Below are 25489 nucleotides of genomic sequence, written 5' to 3' on the forward strand. Positions count from 1 at the left end.
TCGGTGAAATTTTTAAGTACTTACTTTTATAAGTGTTTTTTGTCAAAATAGCTTTTCAGAAAAGTATTTTTAAAAAGCACCAATTTATGTTTGGTCAATTTACCCGTGAAGTGTTTCTTTCAAGAACTGTTTTAATGTGGCTGTCAAATTATGAAAAAGGACATTAATAAAATTTATTTTATAATAAATGATATTTAAATAAAGAAATAATTTTAATTATTATTTCATGAAATATTTTAATTAAGTTTTATATTTATTTAGTTAAAATAATAATAAAAATATATGTTAAGGCCTTTAATCAATATAAATATAGTTAAAAAAAGTGGAGGGGAGAGTTGTATTTATATTTAAGAGATATGTGAGTTAAATTAATGATAGATGGTTTGATAAATATAAATTTCTGGTAAGGATATTTTTGTCTTAAAACAATTAATTCATCTTCTCGTTATAAAAAAAATTAATTTTCATCTTTTGCTTCCAGATATAATTTGTAATTTCTTTCCAACAGCATAAAAACTGCTTCTTCTTTTTTTTGGCAATAACCTGTGAATATTACCATAATAACCAAAGGTTTGTACACACTAAAGGCGTCTAGTATACGTCCAAACAATAATTTTAGACTCCCCAAAAAAACACAAACAATCTACTTTATACTTGCTCTAACTACAAAATCGACTAACTAACATTTGACAATTTCTTGCCTTCCTTGAGCCTGCTCGTATGCTGATCCTAGCATGTAGTTCCTTCTTAATCTGACTGCCACATAACTCCGTGGTTAAGCAAATTTGTCTAAAGATCCTCCAATTCCTAGTTTGCTAGGTGTAGTAGATTATAGCACCAAGAATAGCTGCTGCAACTTCTTTTCGAAACTGTCTCCAATACCTTCCTCTTATCCATTGTAATGTTTCAGATACATTCTTTGTAGGGATATCGATACCAGACCAAGTAACTAGATCAGCTCTTAAGTTGGTAATCCATTGACACTCTGCAAATAAGTGCAAGTGCGTCTCCAGAACATCCAGTCCACATAAACAACATGCAGTATCTCCTGAGACAGGTATATGCAACTTCATCAATCTCTCCTTAGTCACCAGTTTTTGTTGATTTGCTAACCATAACATTACACGCTGCCTTGGCAATATTAGTCCACTCTAAATCAGCTCTGCCTCTCGCAACCTTGTACTTAAATAAGCCATATCAATGTAGCTGCATGAAACAGAGTAAACGCCGCTACTTGTCAGCTTATAAATGTTACTTGTGTACCACTGTACCATTTTTTTCTTTAGTTCATTCAACTACTTCCAATACCAACTACAATCCATAGGTGGTTGATGAGCCCATATGTCCCTACAAGTCTTCATATATATACCATGTACCCATTTGACCCATAACATGTCCTTTTTTCCCCACCAAATTGCCATAAAAGCTTACCTATAGAGGCAGCATTCCATTGCTTGCATCCTTTGATATCTCCAACTTTCTTTGGTTGACAAACTTTTTCCCAAGCAACCAAAAATATTTTTATATGCTCTTCAGTGCTGTTCCATAAGTAGTCCCTACACTTTCTATCTATTTCTTTAGACACACTTTGAGAGAGAATAAAAATAGCTCCCCAAAAGTTATACACAGAAAAAGCACAACATTGATGACTTGCAATCTACCAGCATAGGAAAGTTGCTTCGAGTTACCAGAATTGATCCTCATTGTGATCTTCTCCACTAGCTGATGACATTCCACTTTGCTCCACTTCTTTGAAGTTAGGGAGAGTCTAAGGTGCCTCATAGGTAGTGAGCCAAGAGAAAATCCAGTAGCATCCAAATTACCCTTTTCAAATCCTCTTCAATCCCAGCTAAAAATATATGTGATTTGTCCAAGTTGGTCACTATACCTAAAACAACACTAAAATGATTGATAGCTTCCATCATTCTGTGTATAGAATTTATGTTGCCTTTACAAAACAACATTAAGTCATCTGCAAAAATAAGATGAGTTAGCTTAGTGCTTTTGTATATAGGGTGATATTGAAAGTCCGGCAAGTCACCCATTTTCCTCAGAACTCTTGAAAGATATTTCATAACCAACACAAAGAGAAGATGAGACATAGGGTCTCCTTGTCTGAGCCATCTCTTTCCTTCAAAATATCCATAGCCTTCTCTATGTTGATGTCACACATACCATAATGAGCTTTATAAATGGTATAAGAAATCCATAACCTCTGAGTATCTCTTCTAAAAAATTCCAGCTAACCATATCGTACGCCTTTTTAAGATCGATTTTTATTAGACATCTAAGTGTAGTCTTCCTATTATAGTGTCTCAACAAATTATGGCATATTAGTACATTGTGTATGGAAGATCTCCCTTCAATGAAAGCAATTTTGTTGTCAGCAACCAAGGCAGAAAATGCTTCATTGAGTCTCTTACTGATTACCTTTGAGATGCGTTTGTAGATAATATTACAGCATGACTGGCTAGCTGAGGATTTTCCACCTTTGGAATCAGTGCAATATTTGTTGAATTTATCTAAGTTAGGAGTTGGCCATTGTCAAAAAAATCCAAAATTGCAGTAGTGCCCCTATAATGGGCCATGATGCCTTATAGAACCCACTACCATATTCATCCGGATCTGGACTCTTAGTTTCCTCAATGCTAAACATTGCTTTTTTGACTTCAGCAACTATGTATAGCCTTACCAGCTTCAGTTGTTGTGATGTAGTCAAAGTATGTCCATTTTTCATAAAACTTAGAAAAGCAGCTATTCTATTACTCCCTTTAGTCCCTAGTAGCTCCTGGTAATATTCCACAAATACATCCGCTATCTCTTGTTGATCTGTCACCATTCAACCAAGCTTGTCTGTCAACTGAAGAACTGCTTATTGTAGTTTTCTGTGTTTGACACAGAGAAAAAATATCTATTGTTATCATCACCCAATTTGAGCTATGTTACTTTACTTCTTTGTTGGAGGTAAACCATTGCAAGATAGGATGACCTCTTGAACCTTTGAAAGAGAACCTTCTCTTCCTGTTGAATTCTAGTATCAAGAGGATTTCTATGCAATTCTGCCTGTATCTTTGCAAGTGCTAACCTGTCTTCATCTGCCCTTGCTACAATGTCACTAAAATGTCTTCTACTGAAACTTTTAAATTTAACCTTCAGCAATTTTATCTTCTTCACAACTTGAAACATGCTGCACCCTTAGATTGATTGCATCCTGCCTTCCTTTACTACCTCCATAAAATCTGAATGTGAGGACCACACATTATAAAATTTGAAAGCAGGCTTGTTCTTCCTTTGTGCACTGTATGGAGTCAATTTTAAAGGGCAATGGTCACTAATATTTTCTGGTAGGAATTGTGCTCGAAAACTAGTCATGTTATTTAGCCATGCTGAATTGATGAAAGCCCAATCAATTCTTGACATAATCCTGCTATCCTCATGTCTATCATTCCAAGTGTATCGACTACCAGTCGTGGGGAACTCAAGTAGTCCACATTTTTCAATGCATTTATGAAATTCAGAGATCTCAGCCATAGTAACATGTGTACCACCTATCCTATCCTCCAGGTTTAAAACAAAGTTGAAATCTCCCACCACAATCCAAGGATGTGTCATTCCATTATTCACGCCTTTCAGATAACTCCATAGACTTCTCCTTTCCTCCTACGTATTATGCGCATATACAAATGTTATTATGTAAGTAGTTTGTAAACTCACATGATTAATTTGACATGTGATTGCCTGCGCACACATAGTCAATAAATCAACTTTAAATCACTCAGGTCTCCAAGTTACCCAAACTCTCCCATTATAATGTTCAGCTAAGTTTGTAATATACCCCCAACCACCAAAAAATTTGCTGGCTAGTTGATCCACCTTGCTTACCTTTATTTTTAGTTTTCAATAATCCTATCAAACCAAAATCCTCTTTATTACAAAGTAGTTTGACCTCCTTTTGTTTGTTAGGAGCATTCATGCCCCTAACATTCCAGCATATGAGATTATCCATGTTCAATGGGAGAATTAGGCTCTCCTCCCACATTCATACCATTACTGATTTTTTGATGCACATTAAAGCTCCTCGTTCACCAATATCTGGAAAGTATTCCGATCTTCTTTAGCTCTTCCCTTACTAGCATTATGTTGTTGCATGTTTGTATGCTTAGCAATGTGTTGAGGAGTGACCCAAAAAAAAAATTTGCTTCTCTTGCTACACACAAACTTAAAATACTTTTTATTTTTGGCCAAATATCACAAATATAAGAAAAAGTATTTTTTCCAAGTCGTAAAAAAAGTATTTTTTTTCACCTCCCACAAGCTTGGTAGTCAAACAGGTTATTAGACATCAATTGTATGAACAAATTGCGTGCTTCAGCTAGTTTTTGAAGGAAATAAAAATACTTCTAGAAAATATCCATTGTTTTTCAAAAAAAATTGTGGTGTGCTATTTTTAAGAAAATATCATAAATATGTAAACTCATTTCTAGAATATAACTTAAGAGTAAGGATAGATATTAAAAATTAAACGAATCCGACATAGCTGAATGCAACTTACATATAGCAATTAAAAAATGCTGACTTATAAATCGCATTGTAAAACGCAGTTTGCCTTTACGAAAGAATAAGCGACCTTAGTAAGCCGGTTACTACCAGCCACTTATAAATGCTACTACTTATATCGTGTTTAATAAACGCGACATATAAAACGCATTCACCATATGCAATTTATGTCTGCTCAGTTTTTCCAACTCTCGTCTGTATATTCCTACGTGCAAGGTGTGTTGTCTTGCTCCTTCATCACATCCCACATCCCCCTTGACGAATCTCTTTATTTCATATTATTTCTTTTTCTTTTAACGTTAACGTTACACCCCTCTCTCTCTCTCTCTCTCTCTCTCTCTCTCTCATTTTTGTAGCTATTCCCCCCCCCCCCCTCTCTCTATATTCACTATTCCACCATCAGATCTGGTACTGGGAGGAGGGTGGTATAATCACACCTCATCAGGTTCACATTTCAATTCATTTTATTCCATCTCTTTTTCATATTTTTTCCTATACCATTTTTTGTTTTAGATCTCCTTAGTTGGCTTTTCATTGACTCATTCATGTGTATAATTTTTTATGGTTATCTGTCATTTGTATTTCCAATTTTTGAGGTAATTTTGTACCTTTGGTGATTTGAGTTGGAAAAATTAAATCCAAAAATGGTAATTAATAATGCTTCATTTTGTTATTCGATTGTTCAGCAATTTTTTAAAATGATGAATTAACAAATTGTGAATGAAACAGGAAATATAGAATATGAATCGTGGCTGGATTGTATGGAATTTTGGGTTTAATGCTTATTGATTAACCTTTTTCTGGAGTTTGTTTATTTATTGTTTGCATTTGCTGAATCTACTTGTGAAAATGGCTGTAATTTTGCTGTTTCTTTGATGAAATAGTTTGCGAAAATCAAATGCAACAAAATGCCACTGCGTATGACTTGATTTCGTACTTGGATTGGTTGGCAAAAGAAATGAAAACAAAGGGCAATGAAACAAGGATAATTGCAACATTTCACTGATGATTTGTGCTACGACGTGTTATATGTAATGTAAATATTGATTGCTGGTGTTGAAGATATCTTTATTTGGTTGTCTTCTTTGTCGAATCTATGCCTCTGTTTCACTTGTAAATATTGGGTTTTTGGAACTTGTGGGTTGAGGAAATGACTTCTAACCAGAAACTAGTTGCAAATGAACGTCATAATTTGTTTTTCATTTCCGGGTGAAAGATGATATTCATTTTTGAACCCCTGAACGTCTGCTTAGTTGGACGTCAAAGATGGTGCATGGATATAAATGACTTTCGTCTGTCTCTGCAGAGTCACTTGAAGGGTGCTCATTTTTTGTAGAGTACCTGGCCTGCTAAGTATACGCCAAAATGAAGAAGGCCTTTGGTCAAACTGTGAGAGACATGTAAGTTTTAGTAGTTCTAAAACTCTTGTATAAATTCTGTAGTAACTAGCAGAATATTGTTACTGGTAGGTCCTCCACCTTTTGGTACTTCTCATTTCTCTATGTCAGAGTTGAAGTACAGACAAAAACAAACAATATTCAATTAAAGGAGGCAGTCCGGTGCACTAAGCTCCCGCTATGCGCGGGGTCCGGGTAAGGGCCGGACCACAAGGGTCTATTGTACGCAGCCTTACCCTGCATTTCTGCAAGAGGCTGTTTTCCCGGCTTGAACCCGTGATCTCCTGGTAACATGGCAGCAACTTTACCAAGTTACGCCAAGACTCCCCTTCAAATAATATTCAATTAGGTTTTAAAATTTTTTGTCTTTCATATGCTGCTTGCTCATGTTAAATCTTTGGGTTGATATGGAATTAGCTACTTTTTCCTTTTATTGCAGCAAGAGAGGGGTGAACAAAAATGTTCTTAAGGTCCCTTCAATAGAACAAAAAGTAAGTTATATTCCTTGACCCTTTTGTTAGATTGACATCTGTTCTTTCTGTGCAACTACAAAACTAGATCTACTTCAGGGAATACGAAAATGGGACTGCAAGTTTGTCTTGCCCATCACCAACTAAATATTGCACAACCTTCCATTTGGGGCTTGGGGTTGAGATTTATCTCTTGAAAGGAGGAGCACAAAACTAATATGTAGAGTGTGTTCATTTTAGTCTTCATTGAAAAATGTTTAATACAAGAAACAATTGTCACGGATAAACTTTTGAAAATGTAAAAGAATTCATGATGAATAGTGATATGCAACTATGAAATTATTTTACAAACTTTTTGAATGGTTCAGAAAAAAATGCGATGTTCTTTAATAGCCAATAACGAATAAGGTTTTGCTAACCAGGCCTATTGCCTTGATGGAAGCATCATGCCTGGATACAAGAAGTGATAGTTTCAAAACTAATCTTTTTTTGTTGTAAGTAGTTTCAAATTAATTTAAAAAAAAGGCATGCTTCTTTGTGTTAGGTCATTATCTATATTCTGGTTCCATCTGCGAGGTGGTTTCTTTTACTTTTGCGAGTTTGAATCTTATGAGTAGCTTTTGCAGTAGTGCAACCATCACTGATTTCTCTTATCTTGCCATAAATTGTTTGTAAAGAAGGGAATAAGGAGAAGATGTGGCCGGGAAGGGGAGTATAAAATCTGTTTAAGTTCAGAAACAACTAGGTTCTGTCCAGTGTCCATAATTTCAGTCTTTTGCACTAATAGATCCATCCATATGTAGAACATTGATGCCCTTGTTAATGACCGATTTAGAAATCAGGGTTAGATCCTAACAGAGACAAAAATTCACTTGGTGATTTCTTTCCATCTGCCTAAGCCTTGGTGGGTTATCCGGTACCTGTGCTAGTGGGAGGTAGCAGGTACCGGTGGAATAGTCTATGCAAGCTGGCCCGGACACCACCTTTGTCTGGAAAAAAAGGAAAAGAATGACCGATGACTGTCGAACTATTTTACATTCTTGCCTTTTATTTTGGTATTATGTATTTTTTGTCTGCATATGCCACAACAAACCTAATTGCCTTTTCATTTGCTTGGCGCTGAATGATAGCCCACACTTCGGATCAGAGAATTGGATAGACAAAAATCTAACATACGTGATATCTATGCCAAGCATATCTTTTTCGACTCTGGTTAATATTGTCTAATCTTAGATGAGCGGAACTGCACAAGAAGCATGGAAAATATGTTGATCTTCATAGTACTTTCTACATAATTTTCTCATCTGTTTACTTTTTGGCATCTTAAGGTGCTTGATGCGACTAGCAATGAGCCCTGGGGTCCTCATGGATCACTTCTTGCAGATATAGCTCAGGCTTCAAGAAACTAGTAAGCTTGTTTGTGCCAGCATCTGTATTTAATTGTGCTATTCTTTTTTGCTTTTCTCCTATTTAAGAGTTCATTGCAAAATTTTCAGTCATGAGTACCAAATGATTATGGCTGTAATTTGGAAGCGTATCAGTGATACTGGAAAGAATTGGCGGCATGTGTACAAGGTTTGTGATGCTTGACTTTGTTTTCCTCCTCCCACCCAAGGTTGCATTTTGAATGTCTCTGGAAAATTTTCAGATTGGTTTGATATTTTCTGAATGTGGCATTTTTTGTGTTACCAAATCCTTCTGTGTCATACCAAGAACAAATACGTGCTTTGCTTGCTTTGTTATATGTAATCTAATCTAATGGCCGATGGTTAATTTCAGGCTTTAACTGTTTTGGATTATTTAGTAGCCAATGGGTCTGAGCGTGTCATAGATGAAATAAGGGAACACGTATACCAGATATCTGTAAGTTTCTTCTTTGTTTTTGATTTATGAATGTTATGACATGTTCTGCAAATTTTAGTATTTAGAAAATCTGTTAATTGTTGTTTTCTCCTGTCATTATCACAGACGTTAACCAATTTTCAATACATTGACGCTAGTGGAAGAGATCAAGGAAGCAATGTGAGAAAGAAATCTCAGAGTCTTGTTGTTCTTGTAAATGATAAGGAGAGGATCCAAGAAGTCCGCCAAAAGGCAGCTACCAATAGGGACAAGTAAGTCTACTTCAATCTGGTAGTTCGTCTACAAATTTATACTGCACTACATTCATATTTGTCCTTGTACACTGGTGATACGTAAATATCCCTATTCCCTATTCCAAAAATTTGGCAAATATTTTGCCAAATTTTGGTTCTTTTCCGTTGGTAGTCCTTACAATGGCAAGTTGTCTTGATATTTCTCATCTTCTTGGTAGATTCCGCAACACATCAGTGGGTGATGTGCATCAACCTGGTTCGTATTCCAGTTCAGGAGGGTATGGTGACAGATATGAGGAGGATCGTTATGGAGGCAGAGATGAAGAGAGAAATGGCTATGGAAGAGATGAGGATAAATATGGCAGGTATGGTGACTCATACAGCCGTGATGGGGATCACTATGGTAGAGGTTATGATGAACGCAGCCGAGATGGAAACAGGGATGATGATCATCGTGGAAGAAGTCAAAGTGTAGATGATTATAGTTATGACTCAAGAAGTAGGAGCTCTGACAGAGACAGGAATTGTGCTTATGATGATGATGGTCAATATTCTTCTAGGTTTGTCTTTGCACCTTTCTGTATATCTTAGAAGGCATAGTTTTTCATGACATAGTGTAAGTTTCAAATTCTGATAGAAAACGGAATAAGATCTCTTCTAGCACCCTTTTTGATTCCTGCCATTATTCTGAAATTTGATTTGCAATTTCCATCTATTCATTAATATTCTGGCCTTCTTCACTAGTAATGCATTACTTTAATCTTCATGGTTGACTATTACCTTTTACCAACAGAGGAAGTGGTGCAAGGGCTGAGGATCGTCCTCAAGATGGAAGGTGATATTATCAACTCTTTTTAGTTTTTCTCAAGTTCTGTTACTAGATTTGTTTAAGTGACCCGAAAGAGGAACCACAGCACATTGTACTCTCTTGGATGACTTAAACCTTATATGTATTATGTTTATATGTAGCATCAGATGATACATAAACATGCATATACAATTAGATCAATTAGAGAATGGTTCCATTTATGACAAAATTATACATATTCAATTTCAGTGTTACTGATATGCGGCTAGAAAGAAGGTTTTCTGAACAAAACCTTGATGCACCTCCCAGTTATGAGGAAGCTATTGGTACATCACGAAGCCCCACACGTAGTGAAAGGTAATAGTTGTGTGAGAAGATTCTTAACTCAACTCCTCTTCCTGCAAATTTTGTATTGATCTTTATTTTTCTTTGTAAAAGGAATGGGGAAACACCTTCAGCATCTGCTCCTAAATCTTCTTCTCCTCATTCAATTGGGAGTCCAAACCAAGCAACCACCCCTGCTCCTGCTCCAACTGCTGCTTCATTGCCCACTCCAGTACCAGCTGCTGCTCCACCCGAGAACAAGGATATTGAGAGTTTTGATGAATTTGATCCCCGGGCTTCTTTTTCAGGTAGTGACCTACTTTAAAGATCAGCAGGCAAATTAATACTTAACTTAATGCTCTAGTATACCAGTGTAGTCAAACACTTTGGTAATGAAGACTTATTGGTTTCCTGTTGTCCTCGCTAGCTGGGACCTTCTTAGAGTAATCCTTAGTTGTGTGGGTTATCCTCTGTCAGTTAAAAGTGTTACTCAATCGCGTTGCATGATTTAGGTCATTTTACTTGATTGGGGTTGTTGAAGACCCTCTATTCTTTGAAGTTTTTATGATTTTTTAGAAACTGTTCAACATGAAAATGTATTTTGCCATTTTGGAAACTACAAGTTCATATGTTTACTCTATGGAATACACCTAAAATAAACAGAAAATTTTAAGCTAAATGAATATGCTGATATAGATATACTCCGTTTGGTTGGTTTTAACAAGAACATAAGCCTTCTCTTTTTGTCTCCAAAAGCAATGATCGATTCTCTAGAAGAGAATTTTGCAATTTAAAATGACCAGTTCACCAGAAAGATAACTTCTATAATTTACTTCTTTTAAGACCCACTTCTCACTCAGACAACACTCTCTTTTCTTATTTTATAAGACTAAAAGGCAACTTGTGCCCCCATGTTATCCCGTTTTATTCACTTCTTATCTTAAAAAAAGTATGCAGTCACATGTAGACGTCATTGTTTGGCATAGGGATTATAAAATAAGGGCAATTCAGAGATTTAACTATAGTAATTGAAGCTACTATATGGATTTGGATTTCTTCATATGTTGATTAGTGACATTTTTATAAGTAAATTTTGATTGATAGGTTATTTTCCATGTCACATTGGAAAATCTGATACTTTTTATATGCTTTTTAAATGCAGTATAAGTTTACCAGACTCCATCTGCCCTATACTTTTACTTATTTATTGCACATCACGGCATGTGTTGCTTAATTGTTCTGAGCTAACGCTTTTTACTGCTGTTTGAGCAGTGGCCGGAGCTCAATCGAATGGTGCCATGCCAACTACTTCCGGTGGCACTGAAGTGAATTTACTTGGCTCCTTGTCTGAGCCATTCTCCTCCAATTCATTAGCCCTTGTATCAGCAACTACAACCACCTCTGAGGTTAATCCTTTTGGGCCTACTAGTTCTGAACCTATGTTTGGCGGAGCATCACCTGCATCTTCTGTCCCTAACCAGGTTGGCTTTAGTTCATAGACAAGTTTAATTTGTACTTCATTTTATGCCCTCTTCATCCTAACAGTCATGTACTAATCACCTTTTGGTTAAGTTATGAAGAAGGGAGGAAGCTGATTAATTGGCCTTCCTTTAGTGGAGCCTCTAAATTTCTTCCTTTTCATCCCCTTTCTCGAGGGCTGAAAAAAGTTATAGGTGGAGGTTGTAGAGACGCTGATCTGCCTTGCTCTAATGGGGGAAATGACTCTTACCCTCGCGTTTTTACTTCCCCTTGTTCTAGACTTCCCTCTTTCCAACCAGGCAATATTTTGAAAAAGTTGAAAGCACAAGGTGAGGTGAGGCAATATCTCAAGCTGTGAGTGGGCATCTTGAAGTAATCCTTTCCACCCTGGCAATATTTTTAAAAAGTTGAAAGCCTTTTTCTGCTCCAATTTTTTGGTTTAAGAGTCGACTTGAAGTAATCTCATGTGTTTTCTGTTTTTAATTAAGATGATCTCATTGACTTTCGGAGCCATTTTGTAGTTAAACCTCTTTGAATTTCAGAATTGAAGAAATCAAGTCTACCTTTATTATTTGATTGTCATATGGTTTATCTTCTAAATCCGCAGGGCGGATAATGTATATTACATTCCCTCCAGCGCACTTGATGTTATTTGTTTGATACCATTTGCCTGGATATTCATTGACAACAACAACAACAACAACCCAATATAATCCCACTAGTGAGGTCTGGGGAGGGTAGTATGTACGCAGACCTTACCTCTACCCTGGGATAGAGAGGCTGTTTCCCATAGACCCCCGACATCCTTCCCTCCAAGAACTCCCCACCTTGCTCTTGGGGTGACTCGAACTCACAACCTCTTGGTTGGAAGTGGAGGTTGCTTACCACTAGAGCAACCCCTCTTGTCATTGGATATTTATTGACAAATTTTAACAAATTTTGGCTTTATCTGTGTGTGTGGTTGGAAGGAGGTTAGATAAGCCAAAAACACAGCAGACATGAAGAGGACTATGTAAATGGAAATTGACGATCTTAATCATATGTTGTATGCCTATATCATATTACACACCAGTATTTTAATCATCATATGTTGTCATTTACTTAACGACTGAAGTTTGTGCTTTTCCTGTAGATGTTTGAGGATCCTTTTGGTGATGGTCCGTTCAAAGCTGTACCAACCTCAGATACATTGCAAATTCAGCCGCAGAACATTGCTCCTCCATCTTTCCTTCCCAACTCAAATCAAAGTGCTGAGGTTTTTCTGTCAGTCCCTCAGAGTGCTGAGGTCCCGAGTACAACATATGCAGCACCCAATTACGCTCAGCAGGAGCTGTCCACATCCAACCACGATATTGATATATTGGTTGATATTCTCCCGCCTTCTGCTCCTTCACCTTCTGTGCATCCCTCGAATGACCATGCGATCCCAAGTGCCCAACTTGCGGCACAGACAGGTTTTCCATCTGACAGTTGGCTAGCTGCACAGCCAACAGGTCATGCTGCTTCACTAACAGGTTTTGCAGCTCAGCCTGGTTTACAGTCACCGCAAACAAGTTTTCCCATCCATGGGCAACCTGTATCTCAGATTGGGTTCTCTGGTCAAACGAGCAATTCTCCATCTTTTGGTGGTTATTCAGTTCAACCTGGCCAAACACCACATACAAGTTTTGGGCCGCAAAATGGCCCTTCATCTCTTAATGGCTTCCCATCTGCATCGGGTTCCTTTCCCCACCCTGGAATTCAGGTCACTGCTGGTCACTCTCTGCAGACTACTGCTAACTTTGGAGGCTACAGCACAGGATTGGGATCTACAGGTTCAGTTAGTATGCAAATCGGTCAAACTCCTACTGGATCATCTTTCCTTGCGCAGCCAGCTACGGCATCCGATATACCTTCACAAATGAATCTTCAATATTCACAAAATCAAACAAGTAATTTTTCCGTACCCCCACAGTCTACTCCAGTTTCAACACCTCTCATCAGCAGCAACCAGCCAGCCAAAGACAAATTTGAGACAAAATCTACTGTTTGGGCGGATACGCTGAGCCGTGGATTGGTCAATTTGAACATTTCTGGACGTAGGTTCTCATGCTTTTGCCTCTGAAATCTGAATTTTCTTTTCTTTTTCCTTAGTAGTTATAAAGTTGCATTTTTTGTTTATGCAGCTAAGACAAATCCTTTAGCTGATATTGGTGTGGATTTTGATGCTATTAACCGCAAGGAGAAGAGGATGGAGAAACCTAGTACAGCCCCTGTGACATCAACTGTTACCATGGGCAAAGCAATGGGTTCTGGTTCTGGTATTGGTCGTGCTGGCGCAGGTGCTCTAAGGCCTTCATCAAATCCAATGGTAGGGTCTGGCATGGGCATGGGAATGGGTATGGGTGCTGGTGCTCCTGGAGCGAGTGCGAGCATGGGAGCATATGGAGTAAACCAGCATATGGGCATGGGAATGGGGATGAATAGACCAATGAACATGGGAATGGGCATGAACTTCGGGCAAGGAGTCCACATGCAACAGCCAACTGGATTTCCTCCTGGATCTACCATGCCAGGAGGCTACAATCCCATGATGGGCAACGGTAACTATGGCCAACAATCATTCGGTGGTGGATACCAATGAGCTTAAGCCTGTCAATTTGGAAAGTAAAGAATGTTTCCTAGTGAATAGCCTGTTGAGTTCACCATCTGTTGTAGAGTCAATACTTTTGGGGTTTTACGTGTAGTTTTTGCGGATAAGAGGTTAGAGTTGTATCTTAATTCATTCTTTCAGCATTGTTCTATAGTTGCATTACCAATGTCCCCTATTTTGGGTCAGAGAGTGCTTGCATAGATGACTCGCACATTGTTTAGTTGTTGTGTACAATTGAGGATCACCTATCTCAGGTGTTCTCTTTTTTTGCAATTTGATCCATATATATACATGTAGATTTTTTGGAGTAATTGATTATGAAACACCAGACTGTTGAACAATAATATGATCATTCATTTTATGTATTGATTCACTGGTATACATCAGTCTTTTCGAATTCTTGTCATTTTTTGTTTTTATTTCTTGAAAATTTCCTGCAATTAGTGAAATGGTGTAAAGAAATAGGTATCATACCATGAAGAAGTTGTGGTTATGTTTGTGCAAATGTCGGGGCAAACAAGGAAGGCATATCGAAGATGAAGAAAAGAATCGCCTAATTGGAAAAATAATGACAGCTTATTTATTAACTACGCTGTCCCACTTCTTCTGAGTATTTATTTGGGAATCGCTATTTCAACATCTGAACATGCTTTTTTTTAAGCACTTATGTATGGACACGGGTTTGGCCGTGGAAACAACGTCTTGTTAAAATTCAGGGTAAGACTGCGTATAATAGACCCTTGTAGTCCGGCCCTTCTCCGGACCCCGAACATAGCGGAAGCTTAGTGCACCGGGCTGCCCTTATATATGGACACGAAAATCAATCGAAAATTGAGGCAAATCAGATTTATATAATTTGAGTAACCACTTCAATCTACTACTGACTGTGTTAGTTGAGGTCCACGTTGATCTCTTAACTGTGAAGCTAGCTTCTAGGACATGATTGAAATTCAAGCTGGAAGAAGATGAGTTTCATCGAGGAGAGACTACTACTATAAGAATTTCCCCCCCAAAATATGCAATTTTGGCTCAACAATTTCAGTGGTGTGTTGTTCATAAATATGCAAAATGCATTTGTGGAATGGTTAAAAACCGTTATACATGCCATAATTCGGATATTGCGATTTATAAGCCATATACTAAATGCAATTTGCAAATCTAAAGCACTACTAATTACCCCAATCCACCCCTTGTTGGGTCTCGACAACCTTTTGGGCTGAATCATATCGATCCAGGGTCCGGTCAGGGTGCTAGTGATGGTATTCAACGGGCCGCTTACTAAGTCGCATTCCTAGTTTGCCGTTATTGCTTTTTGTAATACTACATTCTTTCTCGATACAAAAGGTACAAATTGCTCGTAACTGAACCTCTTCACAATCGAGGAAAGATCTCGAGTTGCATACAGATAGCCAGCAAACAGCTGATTTTAACTGGTAATTACTTATTTCCTTTTTTTCCCACTTGCTATAAGTCTTAAATTATATAAGTAGCTATTATTGATGTTTCACAGTAGAATTCAGTTACACTAACTGCATAAAATTGCGATATTCTTGCCCTTTAGTCAAAGTTTCTGATTTTCTTTTTGTTTTTTCTTGAGGACAGATTGAAATAGAGGTACCCCTTTTGTTTTCCAGAATCTGAAACCAAAAGAAAAAAAAGAAAAGAAAAAAGACTTGGAATGTCTTGGTTAGCCAAAAATCCATTTGATTAAAAAAACCCAAAGCTGGAAATAGTAGATTTCTCGATTTTTTTAAAAAAACCCACCTTTTGAGTTTAAAAAGAAAAAAAGGGAAGGTAAAATACAGTGCTATAGAGTCATCCTTGGTTCAGGAAAGAAGAAGTTACAGGTGATGGTCAATGAGAAAAGCCAAAAAAAAAGGAAAATGAAAAGCTCTGTAATGTTACTCTCTCCGTTTCAATTTGTTTGGCATAGTTTGACTCAATATGGACTTTAAAAATAAAAGAATATTTTTGAAATTTGTGTTCTAAAATATGTCATAGTGTAAGACTTTTGAAACTTGTGGTCTTAAATATGTTATAACAAATTTGTGGCAATAAAAGTCTCTAGAATTGTGTCACTCTTTTTGGAATAGTCTAATAAGGTAATAGTTCAAACAAAGTGGAATGAATGGAGTATGTGGAATGGTTCATGAAATGTGTGTAATAGAATCTGCTGCTTAGTAAATTGTCTTCTCTTCTACGTTCGATAATCTGTGCTTCTTGTTGGATTGAACATCATGACCATCTAACTCCTCAACCAGGAACGTTGGTTCTCTTCATGATTACTAAGAACAGTTCTCATTTGTCATCTTCAGTTTTAGTTCACTTCTAGCAAACGTGAGCCTGCAGTATTTGTGAAACTCGTGGCTTATTTGTATTTTTATGCTTGTGCAAGGTTTTGCTTTTTAAGTCTTACATGTTGAACTTATTCGAAAAGCAACTAACTCAAGACTGCATGCCGGCAATTAAAACCTGAATGGATGACTTTTCTATTAGCTCTTACCTTTGGTAGCACTTCTGAGAATCTCACAGATGCTCAAGGAGAAAGTTCACCTGAGAATAATGCTCAGCCAATCTTTTCTGATAATTAGCCATGCTATAATAGCTGCTAAAATACTGCTGCTATAACCGCTGCCGCTTGTAGAATTAGGTTATGTTGGAAAGTGAAGTTCTATATATGGGAGTAATTGCTGATAGCCCTTTTTTTTTTTTTTTTGATAACCGTGGTGTCACCTCCCACCAGCAACAGGTACCAGGTAACTCTATCCACCAAGGCTTGGATAGATGGGAAGAAATCACCTAGTATTTGCCTCCGCTGGGATTTGAACCTGATTCCTCAAGGTTCTCACCCACTTCATTGACCACTAGGCCACACCCTTGGGTGCAATTGCTGATAGCCCTTTCAATTTTATGTTTACTTTGTTTGTCAAATGAAAGTTTCAAAGAGAAAAAGCAACATTTGGTAAAATAAAGAAAAAAAGGAGGAAAAAAATGAAAAAGAATGAGATGCTTTAACTGGTTGTAATTTGGTTAACGCTGCTCTAAAAGAGCTGCTTCGATTCAGTCAGTGTATTGAGATCCATTTGAACTCAACACATGCAGGACTATTAGGTAAAGTGGATGAATCTGTGGGGCGCGGGGGGGGGGGGGGTGTGAGTTTCTGCTGTAATCTTATGCTAATCTACTTACTGGAGAGAAGTATAAATTCTTATGCTAATCGTTTTGTAGGAAGGTATTGCAGCTCTGATTTAAGAAAGAGAGTAGCAGCAAGATGGCATATGAATTAGACGAGCAAAAAAGTGAGCGTCATCCTTTGACTAGCTTCTACAGACTCCATTTTGTGTTCCATGTGATAGTGTTAAGTCTAGTTTTTCTTTCTCAGTTTTACAATCCTTGCTATGCATTTTATCACACCTATATATGAAACAAAATAATGTATATAATAAGAAGCTTAAAAAATGGTAACCAATATCCACTATTGGGAAAAATGATGGAATTAAATCAAAAGGCTTTGTTCACCCAGTGATAAAGTAACACCATACTTTTTAATCACTCTTAAGAATTTTCTACAGATGATGATAGTAAAATGTCTGACTTTCCAGCCAGCGTTGTCAAAGGCTCCTTTAATAGCTATAAAAATGACTTCCAGCCACTGTTGTTCTCCAAGTCCCCGGCTCTATGTACAAGGCTTTGTAAAAAAAATTAGATTTCACTGCTAATAGTATCCTCATCTTTCCCCGTCAGTCTCCAGATTGTCAATAAGAATTTATCTTCGAAGAGAATTCACCATTTTTCTAAGGAACTTGGTATTTTGCGGTTGGATAATCAGATTATGTTGAGGTCCTGCATCTGAGTCTCACTGCACTCAAATAAAAAAAAATCCACGTGGTTGACTAAGAAAAATAGTATTATCGGCCTGTGAGAGAGAATATGGAAGACCAGTATAAATAAAAATATGTCCTCTCTTCAACAATTAAACTTTTATATGAGTTGATTCACTCAATAGTCTTCTTTAAAGAAATTTAACTTGTTGGAAAAACTATTTTTTGTCATGATACTTCACACAGTTGAATTAGACTCACACTTGATCTTGCCATTAGAATCCATGTGCTTATACGTGTGTGTGTATGCGTGAGAGAGAGAGAGAGAGAGATCAATTTGCATGCCTTTATGATAAACCTCATCCTTTGCCAGAGGCTTCGAAGAGCCATAAATGCATTCAAGTTTTCATTCGAGATCTACAGCTCTAACATCTGACCTTGAAATTTTTTATTAACCTTGCAGAGGTTGGGTTAGGTCTCATTGGATTTGGCATCTTTTTCACATTTCTTGCCATAATTTTATTCTTCGACAGGGGTTTGCTTGCGCTGGGTAATGTAAGTAAACAGTAGTTATGGATGTTTTAACTAATCTTGGTTTATGAGACGACCAACTAAATATCTTTTTCATACCTTGTCCTAGATACTTTTGTTGGCAGGTGTAGCACTTTTGCTGGGCTGGCGTTCCACGTTACAACTCTTCAAAGTGAACTACAAGGTAGATATTTTTTGGATAAGTAAAAGTGCACAGAAGTAATTGAGGAATACATCCTATTCTTATGTTATAATTCATTGCATTTTCTGCTACATATGTTAGCAATTTTCTGTATATATAAGCAATCTCATATTTCTGTGGTGTAGTTTAATAGATCTAGCTGATTTATCCCTTCCATGTGATTGATTAGGCATACATCATGCTTGTTGCTACACCTAATCCTTAGGCTTCTCTGAAAGCTTCGGTTGTTACAATCGAACACTATGTCTCAGTGTGGCCTAAATATGACCCTGAAAACTAGTTGCTCTCTATCACGAGGTTATTTTTCTGTCTTGTTAGATAGATTTTTAATATGTTCTCAGAGTTAAAGTTTTTTGATCATTTTTGCTTTCTATTTGAAAATACTGAAGAAAGAAGATTAGGAAATCCAGGAATTAGAAGGTCACAAAGGAGCAGACCATGAAGTATGGATAATTGCGTCTCCTAGCTGCTCAAAAAATCCAGAAAAGCATCGTTGAAGAAATGAGTAGAACACTAGAATTTAGACCCATGAAGCCTAAGAACATACCGAATAAAAGGATATTTGGAAAACGATCCGACCCTCTGGGAAAAGATCATGAATATAAAAATGTAGGGAGAGGCTCCATTACTCTTTTGTGAAGCAATATAAACTTCTTGTTTTAGTAAAGGAAAGAGAAAAAGGGTTCAATGCTCACAATTTCCCATGTGTATTGAAATTCTGGAGTTCATAAATTGCATCTTCTGCAGATATTTCTGGTACCCGCCAATGCTATTTTAAGATTCTTACATATCCAACTAATAGTGTTGCTATTAGTTACAACCCACCGTGCTGTATTCCTGTTGCACTCTTTTAGTTCGACTAAGCTATGATATTGAGCTTGTTTAGGTGGCTTGGTTTCCATTTCTCGTGGTCATAACTCTAGGTTTAAGTTACTTTCTAAAGCAAACCCCTAAGCTCTTGCCGGAAGTGGAGAGGGAAAGAAATAATAGCCCGGTGTTTAAGTGAAAAAGGGTAGAGGGCAGATCCATTATCCACCGAGCTTTGTACCGTGCGCCACGGCCTCGGGGATTTCTCGGTCATCAAGAAAAAGGGGGAAGTTAGGTTGTAGGGAGAGAGAGAGAGAGAGAGAGAGAGAGAGAGAGAGAGAGAGAGAGAGAGAGAGTTGTGTGTGTGTGTGTGAGAGAGAGAGAGATAGTCTTCTATGTTATTACAGTCTCTTTTTCTGAATGATACTCACGCTAATGTTTCGGAAGTTGATAGGTTAGCACTTTCTGCTCTAATCCCAGACCTTCTTACCTATCTTTCGAGGGCTATTGGTTCTCTAGTCCATGCTTTCTCAACCTTTACGTTCATGCATTGCTGTTTTCTCTGTCTTCTGTCATTTCGCTGCTGAATCCAAATGCTTTATGTTCTCAACTCTTACTGTTTTAATACGAAGCAAAATGAATACAGTAATAGTCTTCATATTGTGAGGGAGAGAGCCGGGGGGAGGGGCACTGACATGGGGTGCTTAATTATCTCACTCAAAAACATAAATGATGGTGTCATTTATTCAGTTTCTTTCTTTGACTGAAACTAAACAAGACTTTTGCTCCAGGGCACGATATCATTTATGCTCGGGCTCCTCCTTATATTCGTTCGCTGGCCAGTTGTGGGTATCATTGTGGAAATATATGGATGCATTGTTCTCTTCGGGTGAGCACCTTTTCCTGAATATTTTCCGAACAAGTTTTCTCATTTTTCTCTTCACGTTCATCTTTCCTTGGGTAGCACAAAAGATTTAGACTATGATCTTTTCCCTGCAGCTGTTTCTGGCCATCCATCAAGGTTTTTCTTTTCCAGATTCCTGTATTTGGATGGATTCTGCAGTATCCTGCTCTGGTGAGTTAATACTTATTTCTGTCTCAAATTCTGGTGGCTAAATTTTGAAAGAGGATATGGCTTCTTTGGGGCAGCTCCTTCAAGTCATTTTTCCTTTAAAAAGGCATATATTATACTGATACATGGGGTTGATGATGTTTCTTTTTCTTCCTAAATACCGAGGAAAGCGGGCATTGTCCCTTGATTGGTTGTGTTATATATTGTACTGTTGTATGCCTGAATTCAATTTTGGCTATCGTCGCATTTCTTTCTTTTCTGCACTTCTCATTGTTTGTTTTTTGGAGGTCCCTAAAATGGAAGTTTTTTCTGGTCCTTGATGGTTGTCTGGAGTTGCAATTTGGTCCTCAATGCATTGGTTGTGCAAATCACACTCCTATAGTGTGGTCATATTGTTTAAATTCGCATTTGATAATGGTTATGTGAAGGGCCAAATGTTCCTTATCAAAAATGTGAAGGGCCAAATGTTGAATGGAGGGAGTAACATGCCCAGTGTGCCACTGTTGCTTACAATAGGGCGCCACATTTTGGTTACGATCAAATTTTTCTCATAGTCTACTCTTTTTGGGGAATAGAAACATATTAAATCTATCAGTCTGATGTCATGTAGTGCCCCAAACCATCCACCAAAATCCGCACTTTATTCTTCACTAAATCCCGAGATGCATCGTTAGAACTCAAAGGGGCAATTTTCTTGTTCTAATAGATAGTAATTAATCTTTGATCTGCAATCAAAGCTAATAATTGGCAATTATGATGTGCCTTGGGGAAAAAATGGTTAGATGGTTGACAGTGGCATTTAATTTACAGATATGTTTCAGTTTTTGTATCTGAACTCTGAAGGTATCGTCCTAGGTTCTAACATCTTGCCACCTTTGTTTTCAGCTTCTTGACCGCTTTCGAAGCTGACTGATTAGTCTGCTTGCTTCAATTATCCTGTTTGATTCCTCATCATCTTTCAATGAGTTTTTGTGCCAAGGGAGGAAGAATATGCTCAGCTGAGACACATCCAAATTGTTTGTCTTGTCACTTGTGTAATGCAGCAATTTGCTGTCTAGTTGATCTTCACCAATTGCTCACCCAAATGTAGGATTACAGATTATGGTTATTTCAATTTGCTGCCTAATGATTGTAGTTCTTAACTTCTCCAGTTTTCTTATACTATCCCCTATTTCCTCTACCATTTCTGAGGAAACTTTTTATATGTTTGGTTGAAAAAAGGATTGTAGTAATTGCTCAGGGGCAAGAATTTGTTCCAAATTGCAAAGCATTCTCTTTAATTTGACGAACTCTCAGCCAATGGCACCATTGGAAATCACTTTAAGTACACTTTAGGTGCTAAATTAATTATATTTGTAATCTATAATTATTATTTTTTATGTTTTAGCTTTGTAAATTGAGATCTTGAAACTTCTTCTCGTATTGATATTTTGTCATCTTAATGAATTGTGAGTATTTTTATTTTTATAATACAGTGAAATGTGAAACTAATTATTATTTATAGAGCTATCCTAAATGACAAGAGTTCAGACCTATCTCTCGATTTCATTAATCAAATCTTCTTTCGAGTCTGATTCAATGTACACTTAGGGTCATCTAGTTATTGGTTAGAGTTATGCAGGTATTAGTAATATAGGGATTAGTTTTGCAGGGTTTAGTTATACATGATTTAATTATGAATGAATTAGTTATGTAAGAATTAGTAATTTTATGGCTTGTAATGTAGAGATTATTTTTTGTTAAATATTTATTTTATTTTAATTATACAATGTGTAATTTAAAATAAATCTGAGTGTTTTTGGTTATTTGATTGTTTAATCCATGTATTACTAATACATATATTAGCTATTCCACATTCTACCTTGCATAAATAATATATAGATTTGTTGTATAACTTATCCATGTATTACTTATATCTCCAATGAAAAAAACAACCAAACATAACATTAGTTATGCTGTCTTTTGTACAAAGTAATTAAAGGCTATCAAATATGGTATTACTTATGTTACTCATAATACATGAATAGTTTACCCCGTAACTAGCTACCAAACGACCCCTCAATCATAAAAGACAAAAGTTTATATACGATGTAAATATGCAGATTTAAGGGTAATGTATGGGGTATGTGAACAAGGTCGAAGCTACTTTATTCGAAGGATGGTAAATTGATCATCCTTCGTCAAAAAATTATACTGTTTATATAGATAACATATTAGCTTTTAGAGGTGTATAACATATATTGAACACCCTTTGTCGGGAAATTTTTTTATTTTTTTCAAGTTTGAACACCCTTGCGAAAATTCCTGGCTTCACCACTGTACGTGAACCAATGGCCTCTCCGCCGAACTAGGTATTTTATGTATGTATTTTCTAGAATTGGTCTAATACTATCTGTTGGCATCCATGTTCTACAAAGGCTGAATGATGCACTTGATTGAATACAAAGTTATTTACCCAAAAAAATAGGGATCCTTTCCTATTTATATTTTTTTTCCTTTCTTTTTTTAGCGGTGCACTCATAATTTAAAAATCCTAGAGGGCCGTAAATAACCATTGCGACACACTTGGTTATATATGGAAAGACCTTTAATAAGAACATTGTTTGTTCATTAAATCTCTTACAAATAAGTACAAAACCGTTACCATGTAAAAAATCAGCTTTGTCCTCGAGTACCTAATACCAAAGTACATTCTGCAATCTCTTGCTAGTTCCCCTCGGCATTTTAGAAGGTTTCTGACTTATCATATACTCCGTCCGTTTTAATTCATGTAAATCTATTTTCTTTTTAATTCGTACCAAAAAAAATAATTTCTTTTCATATTTGAAAATAATTTATCGTTATATAATGATTTATAGATACACAAAATATATGTTTCATTTTACGTTACAAGTTCATTTTATTTTTCTTCTTAAATTTCGTATCCAGTCAAATAAGTTCACATCAATTGAAGGGGAGGAATTTCTGATTTCAAACTTCTTTCTCTCACACGAATGAGACCTACAATAGGTCTATCAAGACAACATGTCAGAGTTCCCACTGCCTTTCTCACTTCATCCCACCATAGAAATACCAAATCCATGATATCAGATCTCACTAACTACCCAACATGTATGCAGCCAAGGTAGTGCTTCAGTCTTTAATCATCTTTCTTTTTTGGGGTTCAATATCTAAATGTGTAACTGTTTATTTATAAAATTCGATCTAGTACTTACAAATATGTTTTTACACTTGATCGATACTTATCATCTATTTTTAATCAACTAACTCGTGACGCTAATTCTATGTTGGAAAAATGTTGGATTATGGAGAATAAGATTTAGCTTGAGGCGTGTTCAAGATACTGTCCTTAAGGATATTTCGCATACACTGTGATAAATAAAATTAAGCATATCCCTCAGGATTCAACAAACTCTTCTAGTATAACTAGGAACAGAAACAACAAAGATTAATAAAATAAACCCAGCACAATAGAAGAAAATAAGAAGGAAAGATTTTACTTTTTTTTTCACGCCCTTTTCAAGATGTAAAACCAAAGAAGTATAAATAGTGAAAAAGAAATGCACAATCTGATATGAAAACTGTCCAAGCCATAAAGGATTTTCAAAGCTTCCAAAAACGTTAAAATCCAAGCATACAAAAACGTTAAAATCCAAAGCCATTAAAGCTATCAAATGGTCAATTATTCTTTCAACAGTAACGTTCAAATTACCATGGATCTACCATGGAATCTGAGTTTGTGACATTGGAATTGGCCGGCAATGAGGCCGAGTGGTTAAAGAACCTTTTTGCAAGTATTCTAATAGGAATAAAATCGACACCTTCTGTGTTGATGCATTGTGATTGCCAAGCTGCAATAGCCATTGCTAAAAATAAATTCTTCAACGGGAAAAGTAGACACATTCGATTGAGACATAATGTGATAAAGCAGAAGCCGAAAGATTGAATTATTTCCATAGATTATGTGAAGTCGTAAGTGAATTTGGCTGATTCTCTAACTAAACCTTTGGGAAGAAAATTAATATCTGAAACGTGGAGGGGAATGAGACTTTTGCCAATTTGAGTTATATCAACTATGATGGTAACCCAACTTATGTGATTGGAGATCCCATGAAATAGGTTCATATGGGTAATAACAAGTCATTAGTTGATCAAATATGCACTATTAAATTATATCCCTTCCTATGGTGTGTGTGTGTGTATATAATGCACGACTGCAAATGGGATGCTGAGTTATTAAACTCTTAATCTAATCCATAGCATTTTATAGGTGATGTATTGTGCTGGAGAATACACTTGATGGATGGACCTATATGAGTGTTGAGTGGGGCCACTCCTATGAAATTTATGGCAAAAAATTTCTAGAGCACTCATGAAAATCAGACGCGCGCATGGCCTATTAGCGCAAAACCGCGACAAACAACAAAGTATGTGCGGGTATAATGTGATAAATAAAATACTAAACGTACAAAAGAATTCTTGGTTCATAGAAGTTCTAAACTTCACCGATTGTTCTGTAAGTTTAAACTTATTTTATCTAGGTCTGGTTTATAGTCTAAGAGACACCAAATTTTTTAATATTATTATTTTATTTTATTTTTAATATTCTTTTTGAGATATGTGGGGGATTGATAGAAAAATACTTTTGATATCTCAAAAAGAAATATTCCAAAACTATGTCTAGATTTATTTTCTTACAATTATATTAATGAGTCATTATTATAGTAATTATCTTAAATATATTTGTAACAGAAAATTAGTTTAATTTTGAATTCAATTTGGACAAAATAAATCTGATTATTGAATGCTCCTTAGTGGGTAATTTGAACGTTACTGTTGAAAGAATAATTGACCATTTGATAGCCTTAATGGCTTTGGATTTTAACGTTTTTGTATGCTTGGATTTTAACGTTTTTGGAAGCTTTGAAAAGCCTTTATGTCTTGGACAGTTTTCATATCAGATTGTGCATTTCTTTTTCACTATTTATACTTTTTTGGTTTTACATCTTGAAAAGGGTGTGAAGAAAAAAGTAAAATCTTTCCTTCTTATTTTCTTCTATTGTGTTGGGTTTATTTTATTAATCTTTGTTGTTTCTGTTCCTAGTTATACTAGAAGAGCTTGTTGAATCCTGAGGGATACGCTTAATTTTATTTATCACAGTATAAGCGAAATATCCTTAAGGACAGTGTCTTTGACACGCCTCAAACTAAATCTTATTCTCCATAATCCAATATTTTTCTAACACTCTAAACTTGTCAAGTTGAATACTCCGATATTTCAGTCATGTTTGGT

General features: G+C 36.4%; 3 protein-coding genes across 5 annotated transcripts; 2 read left to right on the forward strand and 1 right to left on the reverse strand.

Annotated features, from left to right (window-relative positions):
• Positions 1 to 457: 457 nt before the first annotated feature.
• LOC138899514 (uncharacterized) lies at positions 458 to 3612 on the reverse strand. Its single transcript, XM_070186040.1, has 9 exons — positions 3229 to 3612; positions 2952 to 3150; positions 2611 to 2829; positions 2460 to 2522; positions 1824 to 1972; positions 1432 to 1657; positions 839 to 985; positions 685 to 756; positions 458 to 543 (listed from the first exon to the last, which is right to left on the reverse strand). Exons 1-9 carry the CDS (start codon positions 3610 to 3612, stop codon positions 458 to 460), a joined length of 1545 nt encoding a protein of 514 aa, XP_070042141.1.
• A 1278-nt stretch (positions 3613 to 4890) lies between these two features.
• On the forward strand, positions 4891 to 14160 carry LOC104086487 (clathrin interactor EPSIN 2). Of its 2 annotated transcripts, XM_009590754.4 has the most exons (14): positions 4891 to 5002; positions 5864 to 5957; positions 6394 to 6445; positions 7753 to 7832; positions 7921 to 7999; positions 8204 to 8287; positions 8393 to 8538; positions 8739 to 9080; positions 9314 to 9355; positions 9578 to 9685; positions 9767 to 9960; positions 10925 to 11133; positions 12264 to 13209; positions 13297 to 14160. In XM_009590754.4, exons 2-14 carry the CDS (start codon positions 5923 to 5925, stop codon positions 13752 to 13754), a joined length of 2775 nt encoding a protein of 924 aa, XP_009589049.1. In that variant the 5' UTR covers positions 4891 to 5002; positions 5864 to 5922; the 3' UTR covers positions 13755 to 14160. The 2 variants fall into 2 exon arrangements, with proteins under 2 accessions (XP_009589049.1, XP_070042086.1); XM_070185985.1 differs by lacking the exon at positions 6394 to 6445 and having other exon boundaries at positions 4920 to 5002.
• A 485-nt stretch (positions 14161 to 14645) lies between these two features.
• Positions 14646 to 21638, forward strand: LOC104086486 (vesicle transport protein GOT1). Of its 2 annotated transcripts, none has more exons than XM_009590752.4 (7): positions 14646 to 15196; positions 16992 to 17062; positions 18048 to 18139; positions 18225 to 18299; positions 19916 to 20013; positions 20124 to 20199; positions 21082 to 21638. In XM_009590752.4, the coding sequence occupies exons 2-7, from the start codon at positions 17035 to 17037 to the stop codon at positions 21103 to 21105; spliced, it is 393 nt and encodes a 130-aa protein (XP_009589047.1). In that variant the 5' UTR covers positions 14646 to 15196; positions 16992 to 17034; the 3' UTR covers positions 21106 to 21638. The 2 variants fall into 2 exon arrangements, with proteins under 2 accessions (XP_009589047.1, XP_033509367.1); XM_033653476.2 differs by lacking the exon at positions 14646 to 15196 and adding an exon at positions 15550 to 15610 and having other exon boundaries at positions 21082 to 21491.
• The last annotated feature ends 3851 nt before the right edge of the window (positions 21639 to 25489 follow it).

This window comes from Nicotiana tomentosiformis, chromosome 9, assembly GCF_000390325.3.
Source record: "Nicotiana tomentosiformis chromosome 9, ASM39032v3, whole genome shotgun sequence".
NCBI classification, from domain to species: domain Eukaryota; kingdom Viridiplantae; phylum Streptophyta; class Magnoliopsida; order Solanales; family Solanaceae; genus Nicotiana; species Nicotiana tomentosiformis.

Bases quoted from the DNA above. Each gene is read 5' to 3' on its own strand.
- LOC104086486 (XM_009590752.4), top strand. From the start codon at position 17,035: ATGGCATATGAATTAGACGAGCAAAAAA. The intron at 18,140-18,224 runs GTAAGTAAACAG...ACCTTGTCCTAG, and splicing joins GTTTGCTTGCGCTGGGTAAT to ATACTTTTGTTGGCAGGTGT. The intron at 20,200-21,081 runs GTGAGTTAATAC...CTTTGTTTTCAG, and splicing joins TTCTGCAGTATCCTGCTCTG to CTTCTTGACCGCTTTCGAAG.
- LOC138899514 (XM_070186040.1), bottom strand. From the start codon at position 3,612: ATGACACATCCTTGGATTGTGGTGGGAGATTTCAACTTTGTTTTAAAC. The intron at 3,151-3,228 runs GTAGTAAAGGAA...AAATTGCTGAAG, and splicing joins CACATTCAGATTTTATGGAG to GTTAAATTTAAAAGTTTCAG. The intron at 1,658-1,823 runs GTAATTTGGATG...CTATGCTGGTAG, and splicing joins TTGAAGAGGATTTGAAAAGG to ATTGCAAGTCATCAATGTTG.
- LOC104086487 (XM_009590754.4), top strand. From the start codon at position 5,923: ATGAAGAAGGCCTTTGGTCAAACTGTGAGAGACAT. The intron at 6,446-7,752 runs GTAAGTTATATT...TGGCATCTTAAG, and splicing joins TCCCTTCAATAGAACAAAAA to GTGCTTGATGCGACTAGCAA. The intron at 7,833-7,920 runs GTAAGCTTGTTT...CAAAATTTTCAG, and splicing joins GCTCAGGCTTCAAGAAACTA to TCATGAGTACCAAATGATTA.